Source organism: Thamnophis elegans, chromosome 2 (genome assembly GCF_009769535.1).
Source record: "Thamnophis elegans isolate rThaEle1 chromosome 2, rThaEle1.pri, whole genome shotgun sequence".
Taxonomy (NCBI): Eukaryota; Metazoa; Chordata; class Lepidosauria; order Squamata; family Colubridae; genus Thamnophis; species Thamnophis elegans.
Genome location: NC_045542.1, coordinates 18,724,882 through 18,740,712, shown reverse-complemented (window position 1 = coordinate 18,740,712; position 15,831 = coordinate 18,724,882). Strand labels below are relative to the sequence as shown.

Genomic DNA, 15,831 nt, shown 5'->3' with positions numbered 1-15,831 from the left:
ATTATTGTTCTGCCGCAACCACCTTTCTGCCAAGATGAGAATCAATCGGCTGTCTCTGAGTAGGCGTCACAGCCTGAGTGGCCTGACTCAGGTGAAATGTAAAAGCACAAAGCTGTGGCAGGGTTCCGAGGAAGAGCTAGCAAGAAGTGAGAGATACTATAGGGTGAGTTCAGCCTTTTATAGTACTTTTCTCAGAATTCATTTATTTGTTTATGTGTTCGATTTATACGGCTGCCCATTGCAAGCATAACTCTGGGCAGCTAACATGGAATAAAATAAAAAAACCATCATAACAAGATAATATTAAAGCAGCTAAGATAAAACCAAACAGCACTTTCAACACTAGAGAGGACTGTAAAGCACCGTGAAGCGGAATATACTGCATTTTTTGGAGTATAAGACACACCGGAGTATAAGACGCACCAAGATTTTGAAGAGGCAAATTAAAAAAAAAAAGTTTTTGCACTCTTCAGACCTCCCCAAAATGGCCTGTTTTTTCACAAAAATGGCCCAGTTTTTTTTGTCAAAAAAGGGCATGCATAGCCTTTAGGAGGCTTCCAGAGTGCTCATGGGGGCTGGGGGGCAAAAACAAGCAAAAACACAGCCTGTTTTTCACTCATTTTGCTCTCCCCAGCCCCCAGGAGCACTCTGGAAGCTTCCTAAACGCTCTGCACGGCCATTTTTGCAAAGGGGTGTTGTTTCAGGAGGCCAAAAATACTGTATTCAGTGTATAAGTCATACCCAGACTTTCACCCTCTTTTTTGAGGGAAAAGGTGCATCTTATACTCCAAAAATATGGTAAGTCTAAGTGCTATTGCCATTATCATGATACAGGTGGTATTTAGACACATACAATATACAATAATGTGATTCCAGGCTTGATAGATTCTTTGGGATATAACTATTCCAAGAGGTGAACAGCAAAAAATATATTAATTAATGTTCTAATATTATAATGTAACTTTTTAAAAAAGTATTCAGATCCAACTAAAATGTATAACAACAACAGCAACAATAACAACAACAACAACAATAACAACAAATAAACATCCAGCAACCCAACTGGCAGTTAAAGCCTGCTTGCTTATCAAAGCTTTTTCTATTTTTAAAAAAAAATTGCAAACAAATAGTGTCAAGGGAGTTTTGATCCATATGTGGAGTCAAACCTGGAATGTAGATAATGTTTTATGGCTTGTGGTCACAATGTCTGGGATGGTGGTTTGCATAGTCACAGAAGAACAGTCCTGGTGGACAAAGACAGCAAAGAAAGTACTTTCTGAATCCTCCAGATCAGGGTTCCCAATCTCTGGGCCACGGCCCAGTACTGGGCCACGTGTTCTGACTGAGACTTCCCAAGACCATGCAGCAAACTCCTTGTCCCGGCAAAAACCCATTGTATTACTTTACAGTGAATTCTGCTCATTCACAGCCAACAAAGTCTTTCAAAGGAGGATTTACAGTCACAGACCTTATCTGATTTGGAGAGCTGACAGGCCGATATCTGCAGAACTTGGCAAGGAGTCTTGGAGACTCACGAACCAATTAAGTGACCTAATTGTCTCCTGCAAACTCCACACCCCTTTCGCTCCTCTTTTATTTCCTTTTGGAGGGGCCATTTTTTGTCTGGCCTTACTTCCAAGTTGACCCCTGTCCTTTAGTTTTTCCCTTCGTCTGGCTCATGGGAACAGGCTCCAGCTGCTCGTCTGCCTCACTGCTGTCTGACTCTGAAGGCAGCTGATAACTGGCATATGGCTCTGGCACCATGTCTGCCTCCGACACAGAGCCCTCATCAGAGACTTCCCCAGATTCCAGGACTGGCCCTTGTTCCTCCCCACCCTTCTCACTGTCTGAATCTACTGCCAGCTCCACTGGCTGCTGGGGGTCTCAACACCACGGCCCATTCAGAACCAGACCGCAGAAGTGGAGGGTGAGCGCATGTGTACACACATGCTCACCTGCCACTCACGTGGAACCATCCTCTTCCCCTCCCCACTGATCTGCAAAGCCGGAAAGTTTGGGGCATGCTGCTCCAGATGCTTCCTTATCCACCCATTCTTACCTTATTCCTCATGGCAGCTGAGCTCAGTTCTAAATAAAGCATTGGGCCACAGCCACCCACCATTTTAAACTCCTTAGATTGCCTAGAGCAGTGTTTCTCAACCTTGGTGACTTTAAGTCCTGTGGACTTCAACTCCCAGAATTCCCTAGCCAGCTGCTGGGGGATTATGGGAGTTGAAGTCCACAGGACTTAAAGTCGCCAAGGTTGAAAAATACTGGCCTAGAAGCTTATGTGCACCACTGAGCAGTCTTGTACAAAAGGGTCATATTGGATCCAGCACTTTGCCTTACGCCATGCTACCCTTCTATTCAATAATAAATGCTTTTATAAAAACAATGGTCAGAGTGACTCAAAGAACCAAGACAGCCTCAGGGGAATTGTTGGAGGTGCATTGGTGCCTACAGACACAAGGTTGCCATCGAAATTACCTTGAACATAAGCCTAAATTTTCAGAACTTGAATTCTATCTTTTTGTAACCTACTCATTTCTGGGTTTCAGTCATTCATCTAATTTTGTTGTTGCTTTTGTGCTGAAAATCACACAATCTTGCTGATCTACAGTGGAGCATCCTAAAAACACATGTTACATTTCAATCTACCTTCTATTCACTCTTGACATAATATGAGCAGTTTCATGCCTTTATGTTTCTGTTTGCACATTCTGCAACCTAATAATTTTGGGAGCTTTCCAGCAATGAGAGAGAGCTAAGTCTTTCTCTGAACATCAGAATTCAGGGTCTAATATTTAGGCATCTGCTATCTCTGGATGTGGACTTCCTATTAAGTTGCTTTTCCATAAGCCTGTTAAAAATTATCTAATTAATTGTCTGACGATCCTACAGCTTTATCAATGAATTCTACTGTCTATTATGTCAAGAAGTATGAGGGTGGTTTAAGTATGTTGAGCCTCCTGCAATTAATCTGTGTAATTCCTCTTTCTTAGGGACATTATAATAACAATAGCAATAGCACAGTTTGCACGTGGAGCCATTTCTGAGGGCATGCGAGGCATTGCCCTGTCAGCTCCAGCACGCATGCACGCTGGCGAACTGATTTTTGCCCTTGATTTTCAGCTATTTTTTGCCGGCGAACAACCGCCCAATGCGTAAGCCTCCTGAAGCCTCCTGAAGCCTCCAGAGGGTGAAAAATGGCCCAACGGGCAACCTGGAAGTCTGTTCCCAAACTTCTGGTTTGCATGTTGGACCATTTTTTTGCCCTCTCCAGGCTCCAAGAAAGCTATGCCCACATGCACGGAGCAGCGGGGGAGGGTCACACGCACATGCGCAGGGGGCATGGCGGGAGGGGGCATTAAATTATGGGGGTGGGCTTTTGGCACCCGAGGCAAAAAAGGTTTGCTATCACTGTCCTAGGTAAAAATGCTGCAAGTGAGCAGGAGTAAACATTGGCTTCACCCTCAGAGCTATAGAAGCTGGTTTTTATATTAGGTGTTCCTAAAATCATTTGACCGGCTTCCCCTGGCTTCTTCCTAGAATTCCTGTTCTACCATATGTCCAAGTATCAGTTGTTTATTTACATTATTTGTTATTTTTGGCCGTCTATATTTCCTTGGGGCTACTCTAGGTAGCTTACAATAATAAAAAGGAAGAGATGAAAACAGAACAAACGTAAAGTAGTAGAACAATAAAAGAAAAAATGAAGAAGAATTCTACGAAAATACATCAACATGATAACTGTTTTGACACCCCCACCCCCCCCCCCCGTCCCACACCAACACACACTCCGAGCCAGAGATAAGTTACGGCATTTAATTAAGGGACAGACAGGTCCTTGGCAGCAAACCGACACAGACAAACTTGGGCAGCAATAAACACAGATAAGGCTTGGCAGCAATCCAGCCTGCCAAGCTCACAGTAATGTCCTCCAACATTCAATCCTGCATTGACTTCTGCAAACAGGGTCGTGTGCACAAGGAGTCTTTTTATAGTCTGGAGAGAAGCCTAATGACCACCAGCTGAGTGCAATTACCTCCTGTAACTGCGCAACTGTTCCTGATGCCTAGTAGCTCTTCGATGGTGTGCATCCAGGAACAACTCACTACTGGCATCCGGCTCACTCTCCCTTGTCTCCTCCCCACTGGTCCAAGGCTCAGGTGCCTTCTGGTGGCCAACCAGCCTTTCTGCGCCCTGCTTGGAGTCGGAAACCTGTCCAGGGTCCTCCACATCCTCCATAGCCGACTCATCGTGCTCTTCGCTGTCGGAGTCTGGTGGCAGCTCCAACAGCTCCTGCTGGGCTACAACAGATAACAAAAAGGTGAATGGATGGAGAGCAGAGAATAAGGGGGAAGATGGATATGCTTCTGAATGGCACCTTGGTTGGTTACTCTAGGGAACAAAAATCCTGGATTAAGATGGATCTTGGCCTGATCCAGCAGGACTAGTCTTAAATTCTTATCCTTGGGTCAAGGGTCTATGCCAGTGTTGGCGAATCTTTTCGGCACCGAGTGACGAAATGGGAGCACGTATATGCTGGAAACCAGAACAGCAGCCGCCTGGTGTGCAAGTGCATGCTGGTAAAATGATCTTCTAGTTTGTGGCACAAATATGTTCACGGCCACTTGGTCTTCCAGTTTCTGGCATGCATGTATGCACAAAGATCAGCTGGCCGGTGCCCATGCACTTGCCGGAAACCGAAACAGCAGCCAACCGGTGTCTATGCACGTGCTGGGAAGATGATCTTCTGGTTTCTGGTGCATGCATGTGCACCGGCCAGCTGGTCTTTGCACATGCATGTGCGCCAGAAACTGGAAGAGCATCTTACTGGTGCATTCATGTGCACCAGGCGGCTGCTCTACCCATTTCTGGCGCTTCTGTGCGTGTGATGACTAACTGGCCGGTGCACCAGAACCCAGAAAAGCAATGGGCGATGGCTCACATGCCCAGAGAGATGGATCTGCATGCCACTTCTGACACACATGCCATAGGTTTGTCATCACGGGTCTATGCTGTAAGAATTCAGACTGGCTGGAAGTGATATGCTTCCTTCTCCTCCTCCTCTAAAAAAAAGGTCTCTCCCTATATTTTCCTTCAGTTCTTGAATGAGTGGGAAGACTATCTGCAGAACACCTAAAATTGTTGGTTGTAAGCTGCCGAGGGTCACCTTTAGGCAAGATGGGCAGCAGATTAATTTAATAAATGAATTAACTAAAAAGGGTGGAATAAATAATAAAACATAGGGAAAAGTGATATATTAAACATTCAAGGCATTTCTGTGGCATTGGATGTGGTAAGGGATTCTGCATTGCAAAAAACACCCACTGCAGATTTACACAAGCAAAATGAGGAACAAAGCCAGGAGTGAGTTTTGACAGTGCCTTTTATTTTGCTTGTGCAAATCTGTGATCACTTCCCGCCCCAGGTGCTCTTGTCCCAACCCACAGTTTGGACACTCCTGATGTGGTCTCATAGGAATATAAGCTATCATAAAGTCTGTTAGTCTTGAAATTATCACAAGATCAGGGGTGGGTTCTGGCTGGCGTTACTGCCGGTTCGCTCGTGGGTGCGCTTCATGCATGCATGCAGTTCAAAAAGATGGTGATGGTGGCGACCGGGGAACCAGTTCGGGGGCGTGGCCAGCCTGGGTCACTGCTGGTTCTGCGACCCAGGCTAGCATATCATTACTGGTTCAGCCAAACCGGGCCGAACCAGTAGGAACTCACCTCTGCACAAGATCCTGTCCTTTTGGTAGCATAGACTAAAATAGAGGTTTCTCTGGAAATAGTTGAAAAGCACAACATGAGGATTTAGAAGTCCCACTGTATTATTGTGGGTGTTGGAACAGAATCACCTGACTGTCCATAATACAACCCAGATTAGGAAGAAAGCAGAATATTTTGAAAGCCTCCCCAGTACAAACGTAGACATTAAGTGAAACTTTTAAAAAATCACTCTCAGTCAAGGCCTTCACATAAGGCCTTATGACACACCTCCAGAATGAATGACAAATTTCTGAGAAAAGTTGACTCATATCCCTTTAAAGCTGTTTAACAGTAAGCTTTCACTGCATTAAGTTCCAGTCCTTCCATCCTGACATATGTCATATGCTCTCATGGTCTCTGACTGCTGTGGACTGCTGCGCGCATATTTTTTCTTCTGTCAAGATTCCACTAGATGCTTGAGTGAGAGCTGCTTATCTGAACATCTGCCATGCTACCTTGCACAATTTCCTCGTCTTTCTCTTGATTCGAAGGGGTGGTAGCCTCTGCCACCCACACAGGATGTGTGTGCGAAGTTAGTGGGAGGGCCAGCTCCTCTGCACACGACTCTGAACCGCACAGCTGGCGCTGACAGTAAGTACCCAAGTGTGGGGGTATCGGTGCTTCCTAGAAAACTTCTGAAGGCTTCAAGACTTGAGGTAGGATAAAGAGGGGGATCACTTCTGAAAGGTGGATTTTAAAGGAAGACATAATCAGAATTGATACAAAGTGAGGAAGAGGAAGAAACTCTCTGGACCGTTAGCAATATTCTTCCAGACTTCTGCCATGAAGCAACCCGTTTTCAACTTCCTCTTGAGCAATGAACATAGACAAGCAGGCAGAAGGAGCCACAGCTGTGACTAAGCTGGAGAGGGCACTGTGTAGATAGATAGGCATGAGCAGGGAATCTGTGTGGAGCTGGGAAGAATTGGCTGGAGCTACAGTATATGCATCTGTCAGTGGGATTTTATGGAAATTGTTTACATGGGAAGAAGGTAAAACAGCTGTGGCTCAGCATAAGCAAAGACTCACAGCTGCCATGCTCTTCCTATTCAGACAAGAAGGAAACTTGGTCATTATGTATCTTTGTTTATCTGTCTACCTTCCTTCCATCCATCCATCCATCCATCTATCCATCCATCCATCCATCCATCCATCCATCCATCCATCCATCCATCCATCCATGAAATGTTTAAACTGCTCCACTCTGGTTGGACTCTGGATGGTATTTATTCATTCTTACATAGTTATTTGGAATTATCTGTCCCTGTTCCATAATTGAAAAGTGACTTGATTCTACCCTCAAAATAACTTTGTTAATTGACTGTAGAGAACATGAGAAAATGATGGACCTCATTCTGCAGGGGGATACAAATTTAGATCTTCCTGACCCAAATTTAGCAATGTACCTCAACCAACTCTTAGGTTGTACCTTCCAGATATAGTGGATTTTGGTTCCCACAATTCCCAGTAAAGTTATCTGGGGATTCAAAGTTTAAAATAATAGCAAAGAGAAGGTCTTTCGTTATGTTTTTATATCCTTACAATCTCTTAAACAGGAGTAACTCTTTGCTATCTTCGGGTTTAAAAGTCTAGCATGACCACAATGATTGAGGCCCTGCCTCCTTTTGTCTATGTGTCCACTGTTGACCCTCCCTCTAGTTACCGCAGTGACTATTTGGATAAGGGCTCAAACCAATTATATCTCTTCCTAAGACATCTATGGTACTTATTTTGCTTTGTTTACTTCCTGATGGCAAGGTTAAAGGCTTTTAATATCAGTAGTGTCTTCAATTTCTTTAGGCAAAACATAAAGATGTTGATTATTATCACATAAAGCAATAATTGACTGTAATGGCACAAAACAAGCTATTCTGTGCAATTGATCATTCACTGTGCATTAGAATTCCCTTGAATTCTAGACATTTTTACTTAGTTTTTGTTTCCTGAATTCCAACAGCTTTACAGCAATTTACAAGCACTAAAACTTTGTAAAACCCAGTATCTGGCTTAATTTTTAAAGCACAAGTTAAATTAGGGGAAATTGATATTTTGTGGGAATTGGAGTAAATATTCTATGCTTGCTCTTGCTCTTAGTTCTTTTATTAGAAGTCTCAAGTTGTCAAAACTAGAACTATCTAAAATGCTGACTCAACTGATGTGATTCCACTGCACGTACTGATTCTAAAAGGCAACTACAAGCAATAGGTGCCAAGTATCAGTTTGGCTCTAGTGTGTAATTGCTCCTGGTAGAAGGTAAATGTTTAACTCTTTTATCACATTGTGCTATGACAGTGCAAAGACAGTGAGATAGATGTATTTCATAAATGTTGTTGACATACATACAGTACATACACACATTATGTGTGGCCAAGGGAACAAACTTGGAAAGTAACCGTGATCTCTAAATCAGTAATCCTAATCTTTTCTGATCTGTCATCAATTTTTACTCCCAACCTGTGATATAGGGCTGCATATTTATTTATTTATTTAAACATTGTACTCTGTTCTCAATTAAACCACAAAAACAATTGAAACGATAAGCAGCCATGGCAGCTTAAAAAAACCAAAAACAGTGCTAAATAAAATAGCTAGAACCGTGATGGCAAATCTATGGCATGCGTGCCACAGGTGGCCATCACTGGGCTAGAACTTGGATGAATCGATCAGCAGGATTATAGAATTATAATCTGATTCTCTTAACGGTTTTGACTTTTTTCTCCCCTCCCAATTGAATATTCATTTTATATATATATATATATATATAATATATATATATATATATATATATATATATATATATATATATATATATATATATATATATATAATTTTTACATTTAAAACAATGCAGTACATTCACATAAGCAGATAGGCTCACTCTTGAACTTAAAAATAAAGGGGAGTCAGAATATTTTGAAGTCTGCAACAGATTTTATGATTGGTATAAGACAAGGTGACAAGGTACAAGACTGGAACAAACTGTATATATTGTGATTGGACAGAAGGATAGATAATGTATTAAGTAGGCTAATAGTTAATGGTTGAGAATAATCAAATGTTTTGATGACCAAGGTAATCTACTCAATTTATTCTGAAGCTCAGATGGCTCACTGTCTTTATGAGACCCACCCTAAAATTTCACTAATCCCTGAAATATTGTTCATCCTTCCTTGTAACCTGAAGAGAGGGGAAGCCTGGCTCTTTATTATGTAAAAATCACTTTTCGATAGCTGGGGCTGGTTTTGATAGAAAAGATCTTAAAACATATTCTTTTCCCCTAGAGGAAATGCCTCTTACTTCTGCTCTGCTTTCTAGAGAGGAACCAGTGGCTCAATCTTGGGGGGATAAAAAGAAAAAAATGATGAATACCGAAACCAGGGCTCTTCCCCATCCTGCATGAAGTGCTTTGTGGTAACCATATGCTACTTGATTGGCATGCTGGCAGGAGGCTACACCTGAAAGTGCTATGATGCTGGTCCAGGAAAATAGCCTAGGAACTGCAGGAAGAGCTTGATTAGGTATCCAGAGACTGCAGAGTAGGGAGATGGAAAGGGGTATCATTGATTGTAATTTTGCCTGCAGTGCTTCGGGGTGTGTGTGTGTGTGTGTGTGTAGGCCACTGAGAAAATCCTTACCCTCCATTGGTTCTGACTCTTTGACGTATTGAAAAAAAGCATTCTTCCTCCTCTTCATGAGGAACATTGGGAGAGCAAAATCTGATTGGCCAGCCAGAAACTGCCAGAAAGGCAGTCAAGATGGCAAGACGAATTAACAGCCCCTAGAAACTCTGCTGTCACAAAACTCTGCTCTCTCTCATGCTGACACGAGGGCATCCTTGAAAGTACTACATCAGTGATGGCTAACCTTTTTCTAAAGGTGAAATAGCAATAGCAGTTAGACTTATATACCGCTTCATAGGGCTTTCAGCCCTCTCTAAGCGGTTTACAGAGTCAGCATATTGCTCCCAACAACAATCCGGGTCCTCATTTTACCCACCTCGGAAGGATGGAAGGCTGAGTCAACCTTGAGCCGGTGAGATTAGAACCGCTGAACTGCAGATAACAGTCAGCTGAAGTGGCCTGCAGTACTGCACCCTAACCACTGCGCCACCTCGGCTCTGTTAACACATCCCCACACACCTGTGCATGCATGCACACACACCCCAAACCCTGTGCATGTGTGCGCACCCACACCGTGCAGGGGGGAGTTTTCACCCTCCCCAGGCTCCGGAGGCTTTCCTAAAGCCTGGGGAGGGCAAAAACGGCCTCCCCTGGGGTTCCACCACAATACCGCGAAGCCCTTATCTGCGGAGACATAAGCGCGAGTGCTAATCCGCGCCGTCAGAATCGCTAAAGCAAATGCGACCTTACCGCGCTGACATAAGGGTGGAGGGCCTTATGTCCGCGCCTTCCGAAGCACCCTATACCTAACCCTAAACCTAACCCTAACCCTAACCCTAACCCTAAACCTAAACCTAATCCTAATCCTAACCCTTACCTTAATTTAAATCGGCTTTCTGCCGCTGTGCTGTTTTAAAGCGCCCTTCTGTTGCCGCGCTGTTGCGCGGCAGTGATGGCGCGCGTGATGACGTCGCGGCTTTAGCAATGCAGTTTTATCACCGCTATTTTGACGAGCATGGTTTTGTCATGCCACGCACCCCTGGCCCTCCAGAAGGCTGAAAATCAGCTGGGAGCTGAAGGCTGCCATGCTGGCAAATATGGCTCTGTGTGCTACCTGTGGCATTCAGTAAATGCCTAACTTGACATGCTGGCTAAGGAATTCTGGGAGTTGAAGCCCACATATCTTAAAGCTGCCAAGGATGAAACACTGGCCTAAACTTTTATATGCTAAGTCCTATGATGTCTTTTTATAGTGATCTGTTTTAAGCCAGAAAATTGTCTGACTGCCGTTGTGGAAGAATTAGCTGACTTTGTGTCATCGCCAAGGGGTCGCCCAAGTTTAGGATTCCTGTACTCTTCAAGGAGGTTTCTTCCTTCTGCCCCTCTGAGCGCATATAGCAATAACAATAGCACTTAAACTTGCATACTGCTTCACAGTGCTTTTCAGCTTTCTCTAAGCGATTTACAGAGTCAGCATATTGCCCCCAACAGTCTGGGTCTTCATTTTACCTACCTCGGAAGGATGGAAGGCTGAGTCAACCTTGAGCCAGTCAGGATCGAACTGCTGGCAGTCGGCAGAATTAGCCTGCAATACGGCATTCTAACCACTGCACCACCACAGCTCTCATATCCGGGAAACCTCAGAGATTTTCAATATGCAACCTCATCATGTATTGACTATATACAGTAAACAGTCTACCTTTGAATTTGCAAACAGAGTAAATAGTTTCATATTTGCTCATTGAAAATGTAATTTTGATATACTTTTTAATATGTTTTGCTATACGCTAAAGTAAAAATAAAATAAACTGGTCTAGAGGTTGGACAAGCAACACAACAGCACATATCCTCTCAGACCACAAGGAGAGCAAGCCCCCAAGATTCCCTCAGCGGGATGGCTGATGGAAGAACTGGAAGATGGTGGATGTGGAGGTATATTGCACTGGGTGACAACCCCTAGAAAAGGATAAGGGAGTCATGAATTGCCTAGTGTATCCATTATGCAACTTTGACACTTAAAAAAAGGTACTCAAGAAAAGTATTCCCCATGCCTAAAATGAAGCTCTTTCCAGAGCAGAATTATACATGGTTCCAATTATGGGGAGTGGGAGCCAGTTGCTGGCACTTAGAGAAGTCCATCTATTAGCTCCAGAGGTGGTATTCAGCTGGTTCGGACCGTTTATGGCGAACCGGTAGGGGAAATTTTGAGTATTTTGGAAAACTGGCAAATACCACCTCTGGCTGGCCCCGCCCACCTGCCCCCACCATTCCCTGTCCTATATTCCTTTGGTTTTTAGCTCAGCTGATTTGGGTGGCAGAGTGGATTGCCATGCCTCAGCTGAACAGCTCAACTCATAAGCACTGACATGGAGGGCAGTCTTTGAGTGTTTCACCACACACACACACACACAAGCGCTCTCTCATAGAACTGGTAGGAAAAGACTTGGAATCCCATTGCTGATTAGCTCCTATAGGAATAAGTTTAGGAATAGGAATAAGTTTATTTATAGGCCGCCCTTTTCCCTGAGGGGACTCAGGGCGGCTAACAACTTATAGGGAGGGGATACAAACAGTAACATATAACATAACACATAATTAAAAAGTAAACAACATTCATTCAACATTCGGGTGGGGGCGGATCAAATCTTTACCCCCAGGCCTGGCGGGATAGCCAGTTCTTGAGGGCTGCGCGGAAGGTCTGAAGGGTGGTGAGGGTACGAATCTCCACGGGGAGATCGTTCCAGAGGGTCGGAGCTGCCACTGAAAAGGCTCTCCTCCGCGTAGTAGCCAGCCGGCACTGGCTGGCAGATGGCACTCGGAGGAGGCCTAATCTATGAGATCTAATCGGTCTCGAGGAGGTAATCGGCAGGAGGCGGTCTCCTAAGTACCCAGATCCACTACCATGAAGGGCTTTATAGGTGGTAAGAAGCACCTTGAAGTGCACACGGAGATCAACAGGTAGCCAGCGCAGCTCGCGGAGGATAGGTGTTATGTGGGTGAACCGAGGTGCACCCACAATCACTCGCACGGCCGCATTCTGGACTAGCTGAAGTCGCCGGATGCTCTTCAAGGGCAGCCCCATGTAGAGCACGTTGCAGTATTCCAGCCTAGAGGTCACGAGGGCGAGTGACTGTTGTGAGTGCCTCCCGATTCAGGTAGGGTCGCAACTGGCGCACCAGGCGGACCTGGGCGAATGCCCCCCTGGTCACAGCCGACAGGTGGTGATCAAAGGTCAGCTGTGGGTCCAGGAGGACTCCCAAGTTGCGAACCCTGTCTGAGGGGTGTAAAATTTGGCCCCCAGCCTGAGTGGTGGAACGCTAACCAAATTATTGGGAGGGAAACACAACAGCCACTCGGTCTTTTCCGGGTTGAGTACAAGCTTGTTAGCCCGCATCCAGTCTCTAACGGCCTCAAGACCCTGGTTCATCACGTCCACCGCTTCATTGAGTTGGCACGGGGCGGACAGATACAGCTGTGTATCGTCCGCATATTGATGGTATCTTATCCCGTGCCTCCGAATGATCTCGCCCAGCGGTTTCATGTAGATGTTAAATAGTACGGGGGACAGGACCGACCCCTGCGGCACCCCATATGTTAGGGGCCTCGTGGTCGATCTCTGTCCCCCGACCAACACCGACTGCGACCTGTCCGAGAGGTAGGAGGAGAACCACTGCAAAACAGTGCCTCCCACCCCCACCTCCCGCAGTCGTCGCAGAAGGATACCATGGTCGATGGTATCGAAAGCCGCCGAGAGGTCAAGAAGAACCAAGATGGAGGCGTGGCCTCCATCCCTGGCTCTCCAGAGATCATCGGTCAATGCGACCAAAGCGGTTTCTGTGCTGTAACCAGGTCTGAAGCCGGACTGGAAGGGGTCCAGGTAATCGGCTTCCTCCAAGGACCGCTGAAGCTGGTAGGCCATTCATCCACATTATTTGTCTAGTTGCAAACAAGTGAGAAAGGAATGTGAAGGCTACAGTCTCTGCTTGTTTAGGAAAAGAGAAGATTAAGAGTACCTAAGCAGTCCAAGGATCATGAAGAGAATTACCTTACTGCCTTGTACTGATTGTTATACATTATTCTTCTCTTACCCTACTAATTGCAAGTTCTTGTCATCACAGTGGGATTTATTGATTTACTGTATTTGTTAGAGGTTTTTCTTTTAAATCCCACCATTTGTTCAGGCATTTCAGGCAGCGTACATAGTGTTCCTTCCTCCCATTTTTCCTCACAACAACTTTGTGAAGTAGATTGGCTGAGAGATAGTTACTCAGTGAATGAAGCTTCTTCCACGGGACAGGAAGAGATCTTAAGCCTCGCGTTCTGAATAAAAGTGGTGGAGTTAATACTTTCTTACCACGTCCCTTTTCCAGTGATGAGAACAGTATGTTAGGGTAAGTCCAACTCTCATTTATTTCCTGCTTCTTTCTAGCAGATGTTGGATGATACTCCTCCACCTCTTCAGGGGGAGAAGCCTCCAATTTATTACAATCTGGAGGAGATGAAGCAGTTACCAACAACACCTCCTACTCCTCGCAGCCCACCATTACAGATGCTGGAAACCTGGGAACGTCACATAGACTCCAGCTCCCTGCGTAATTACTACTATAAGCCTGCAACAGGTGAAAAGTCATGGAAGCCACCCAGGAGGAGCCAAGAGATGGTGAGAAGCTAGAATTGTTGGGGGGGGGCATCCATGCTACTTAGCCTTAGCAATCCAATCCTTACTTTTGATTGGCTTGTGCCTTTACCCAGCAAGTGTTTTAGCTGGCAATATTGAATTGATGTAAAAGTGGTCCTTGGCTTGCAACTGGTCACTTAGTGATTCAAAGTTCTGTCAGACCCTAAAAAAGCTACTATGACCTAGATTCAGAATTACAATGTTTGGATTCCCTGTGGTCTCACGATTGCATTATGATTGCTTGGCCACATAACCATTTGCAGCATCCTGTGGAAATGTGACTGCAAGTTGCAACGTTTTCCCCCCCAGAAACTGGAGTTCACTTCTGGTTTCCACCAAAAAGCCCCATGTCAATAATGGGTTCACTTAACGACTGCTATATTTGCTTAACAACCACCACAAAAAGGGTTCGTAAAACCAGATGCAGTCACGTGGTGACCTGCTTTACAGTGGTCATGACTTACAACCAAAATTGTGGGCTCAATTGCAGTTGTAAGTCAAGGATTTCCTGTACTCAGTACTTCCAGTCAAATGCATTTAGTGATGTATTTGACCCAAATGCTTGAAGAGTTAAAAAAAAATTAAAAATGAAAGTTATAGGAGGGATAAAATCTTGCAATAATTTCCCTCTCTCCAATACACCTTTCTATTCTTTCTGCTTTATTTCCTTCTATCCCCATGAAGCAATCGATATTCTGTGGCTGTGGAATGCAATAATTTCAGTTGGATTCATCTACCCCAGTGGTTCCCAAACTTGGCAACTTTAAGACTTGTGGACTTCAACTCCCAGAATTCTGAGAGCAGAGCTGGCTGGAGAATTCTGGGAGTCGAAGTCCACAAGTCTTAAAGTTGCCAAGTTTGGGAACCACTGATCTACCTTATTTGCTTATTTTTTGTTTGTTTGATTTATATCTTGCTCTAATCGAGAGAGCTCAGGAAAGCAGCTTCCGGGGTGATTTCCTTTCATTTTGTCCTCACAGCAGCAACTCTGTGAGTAGTGCAGGATTCAATGGCCCAGGGACTTTTCTGTATCTAAGAATAGATGTAAACCTGGATATGCCCATCTTAGTCCAATAGCCACTGAATCACACTGACTTTTAGTGGAAATTGTTTAGCCTTTCCCCCCTTATTTCTGTGTTTCTGCAAACCCTCTTGCTTACTGATACTTCCTTCTTTTATATGGGCAATGTAGTTTATCTATATAAGAATTCATGCTGAAGTAATTAATTTGCTAGTAACTCCTAATATTTATAAAGGGTACCATGTACTAAGAGGTACCTGGAGAAAATAATACTATTTTCTCTAGCTAAGAGATCTCTATAACTTGATAGGATGGAAATAGTTTTAATAGCTGAGATTTATGTTTCAAAAATCAAATTCGGGTTTATTGGCATTCCTAAAGCAGAGTTCATAAATTGTGCTAATAGTGTGGCTTATCTGACTAACTCAAAAGTGTTTTTTCAAGAGGCAACTGGACTTTCTGGGTTTTTTTTTAAAGACATTTCACTTCTCATCCAAGAAGCTTCTTCAGCTCTGTCTTCAAAGGAAAACTAGAAAGTCCAGTTGCCTCTTGAAAAAACACTTTTGGGACAACTATGACCTCAAGAATCTCCATAGACACTTATTTGGCTATGGCTTAGTATTTTTGATTTAGTCGATGGTTTGTAAAAGATGGTTTATGATTCAACCTTGTCTAAACCCAATCAATGTGTGAACTCAGACTACTGGTATAAGAATGATAAAAGTGGCCTAAAATCTG

General features: G+C 44.2%; 1 protein-coding gene across 1 annotated transcript in view; it reads left to right on the top strand.

Annotated features, from left to right (window-relative positions):
* Window positions 1–7: 7 nt before the first annotated feature.
* The window catches only part of ARHGAP9 (Rho GTPase activating protein 9), a 35,787-nt gene continuing 19,963 nt past the window's right edge, over window positions 8–15,831 (top strand). Inside the window, exons 1-2 of the mRNA XM_032212398.1 lie at window positions 8–163; window positions 13,827–14,054. Coding sequence (XP_032068289.1) covers window positions 35–163; window positions 13,827–14,054 — 357 coding nt within the window. The 5' untranslated portion in view covers window positions 8–34. The remainder of the gene's footprint in view (window positions 164–13,826; window positions 14,055–15,831) is intronic.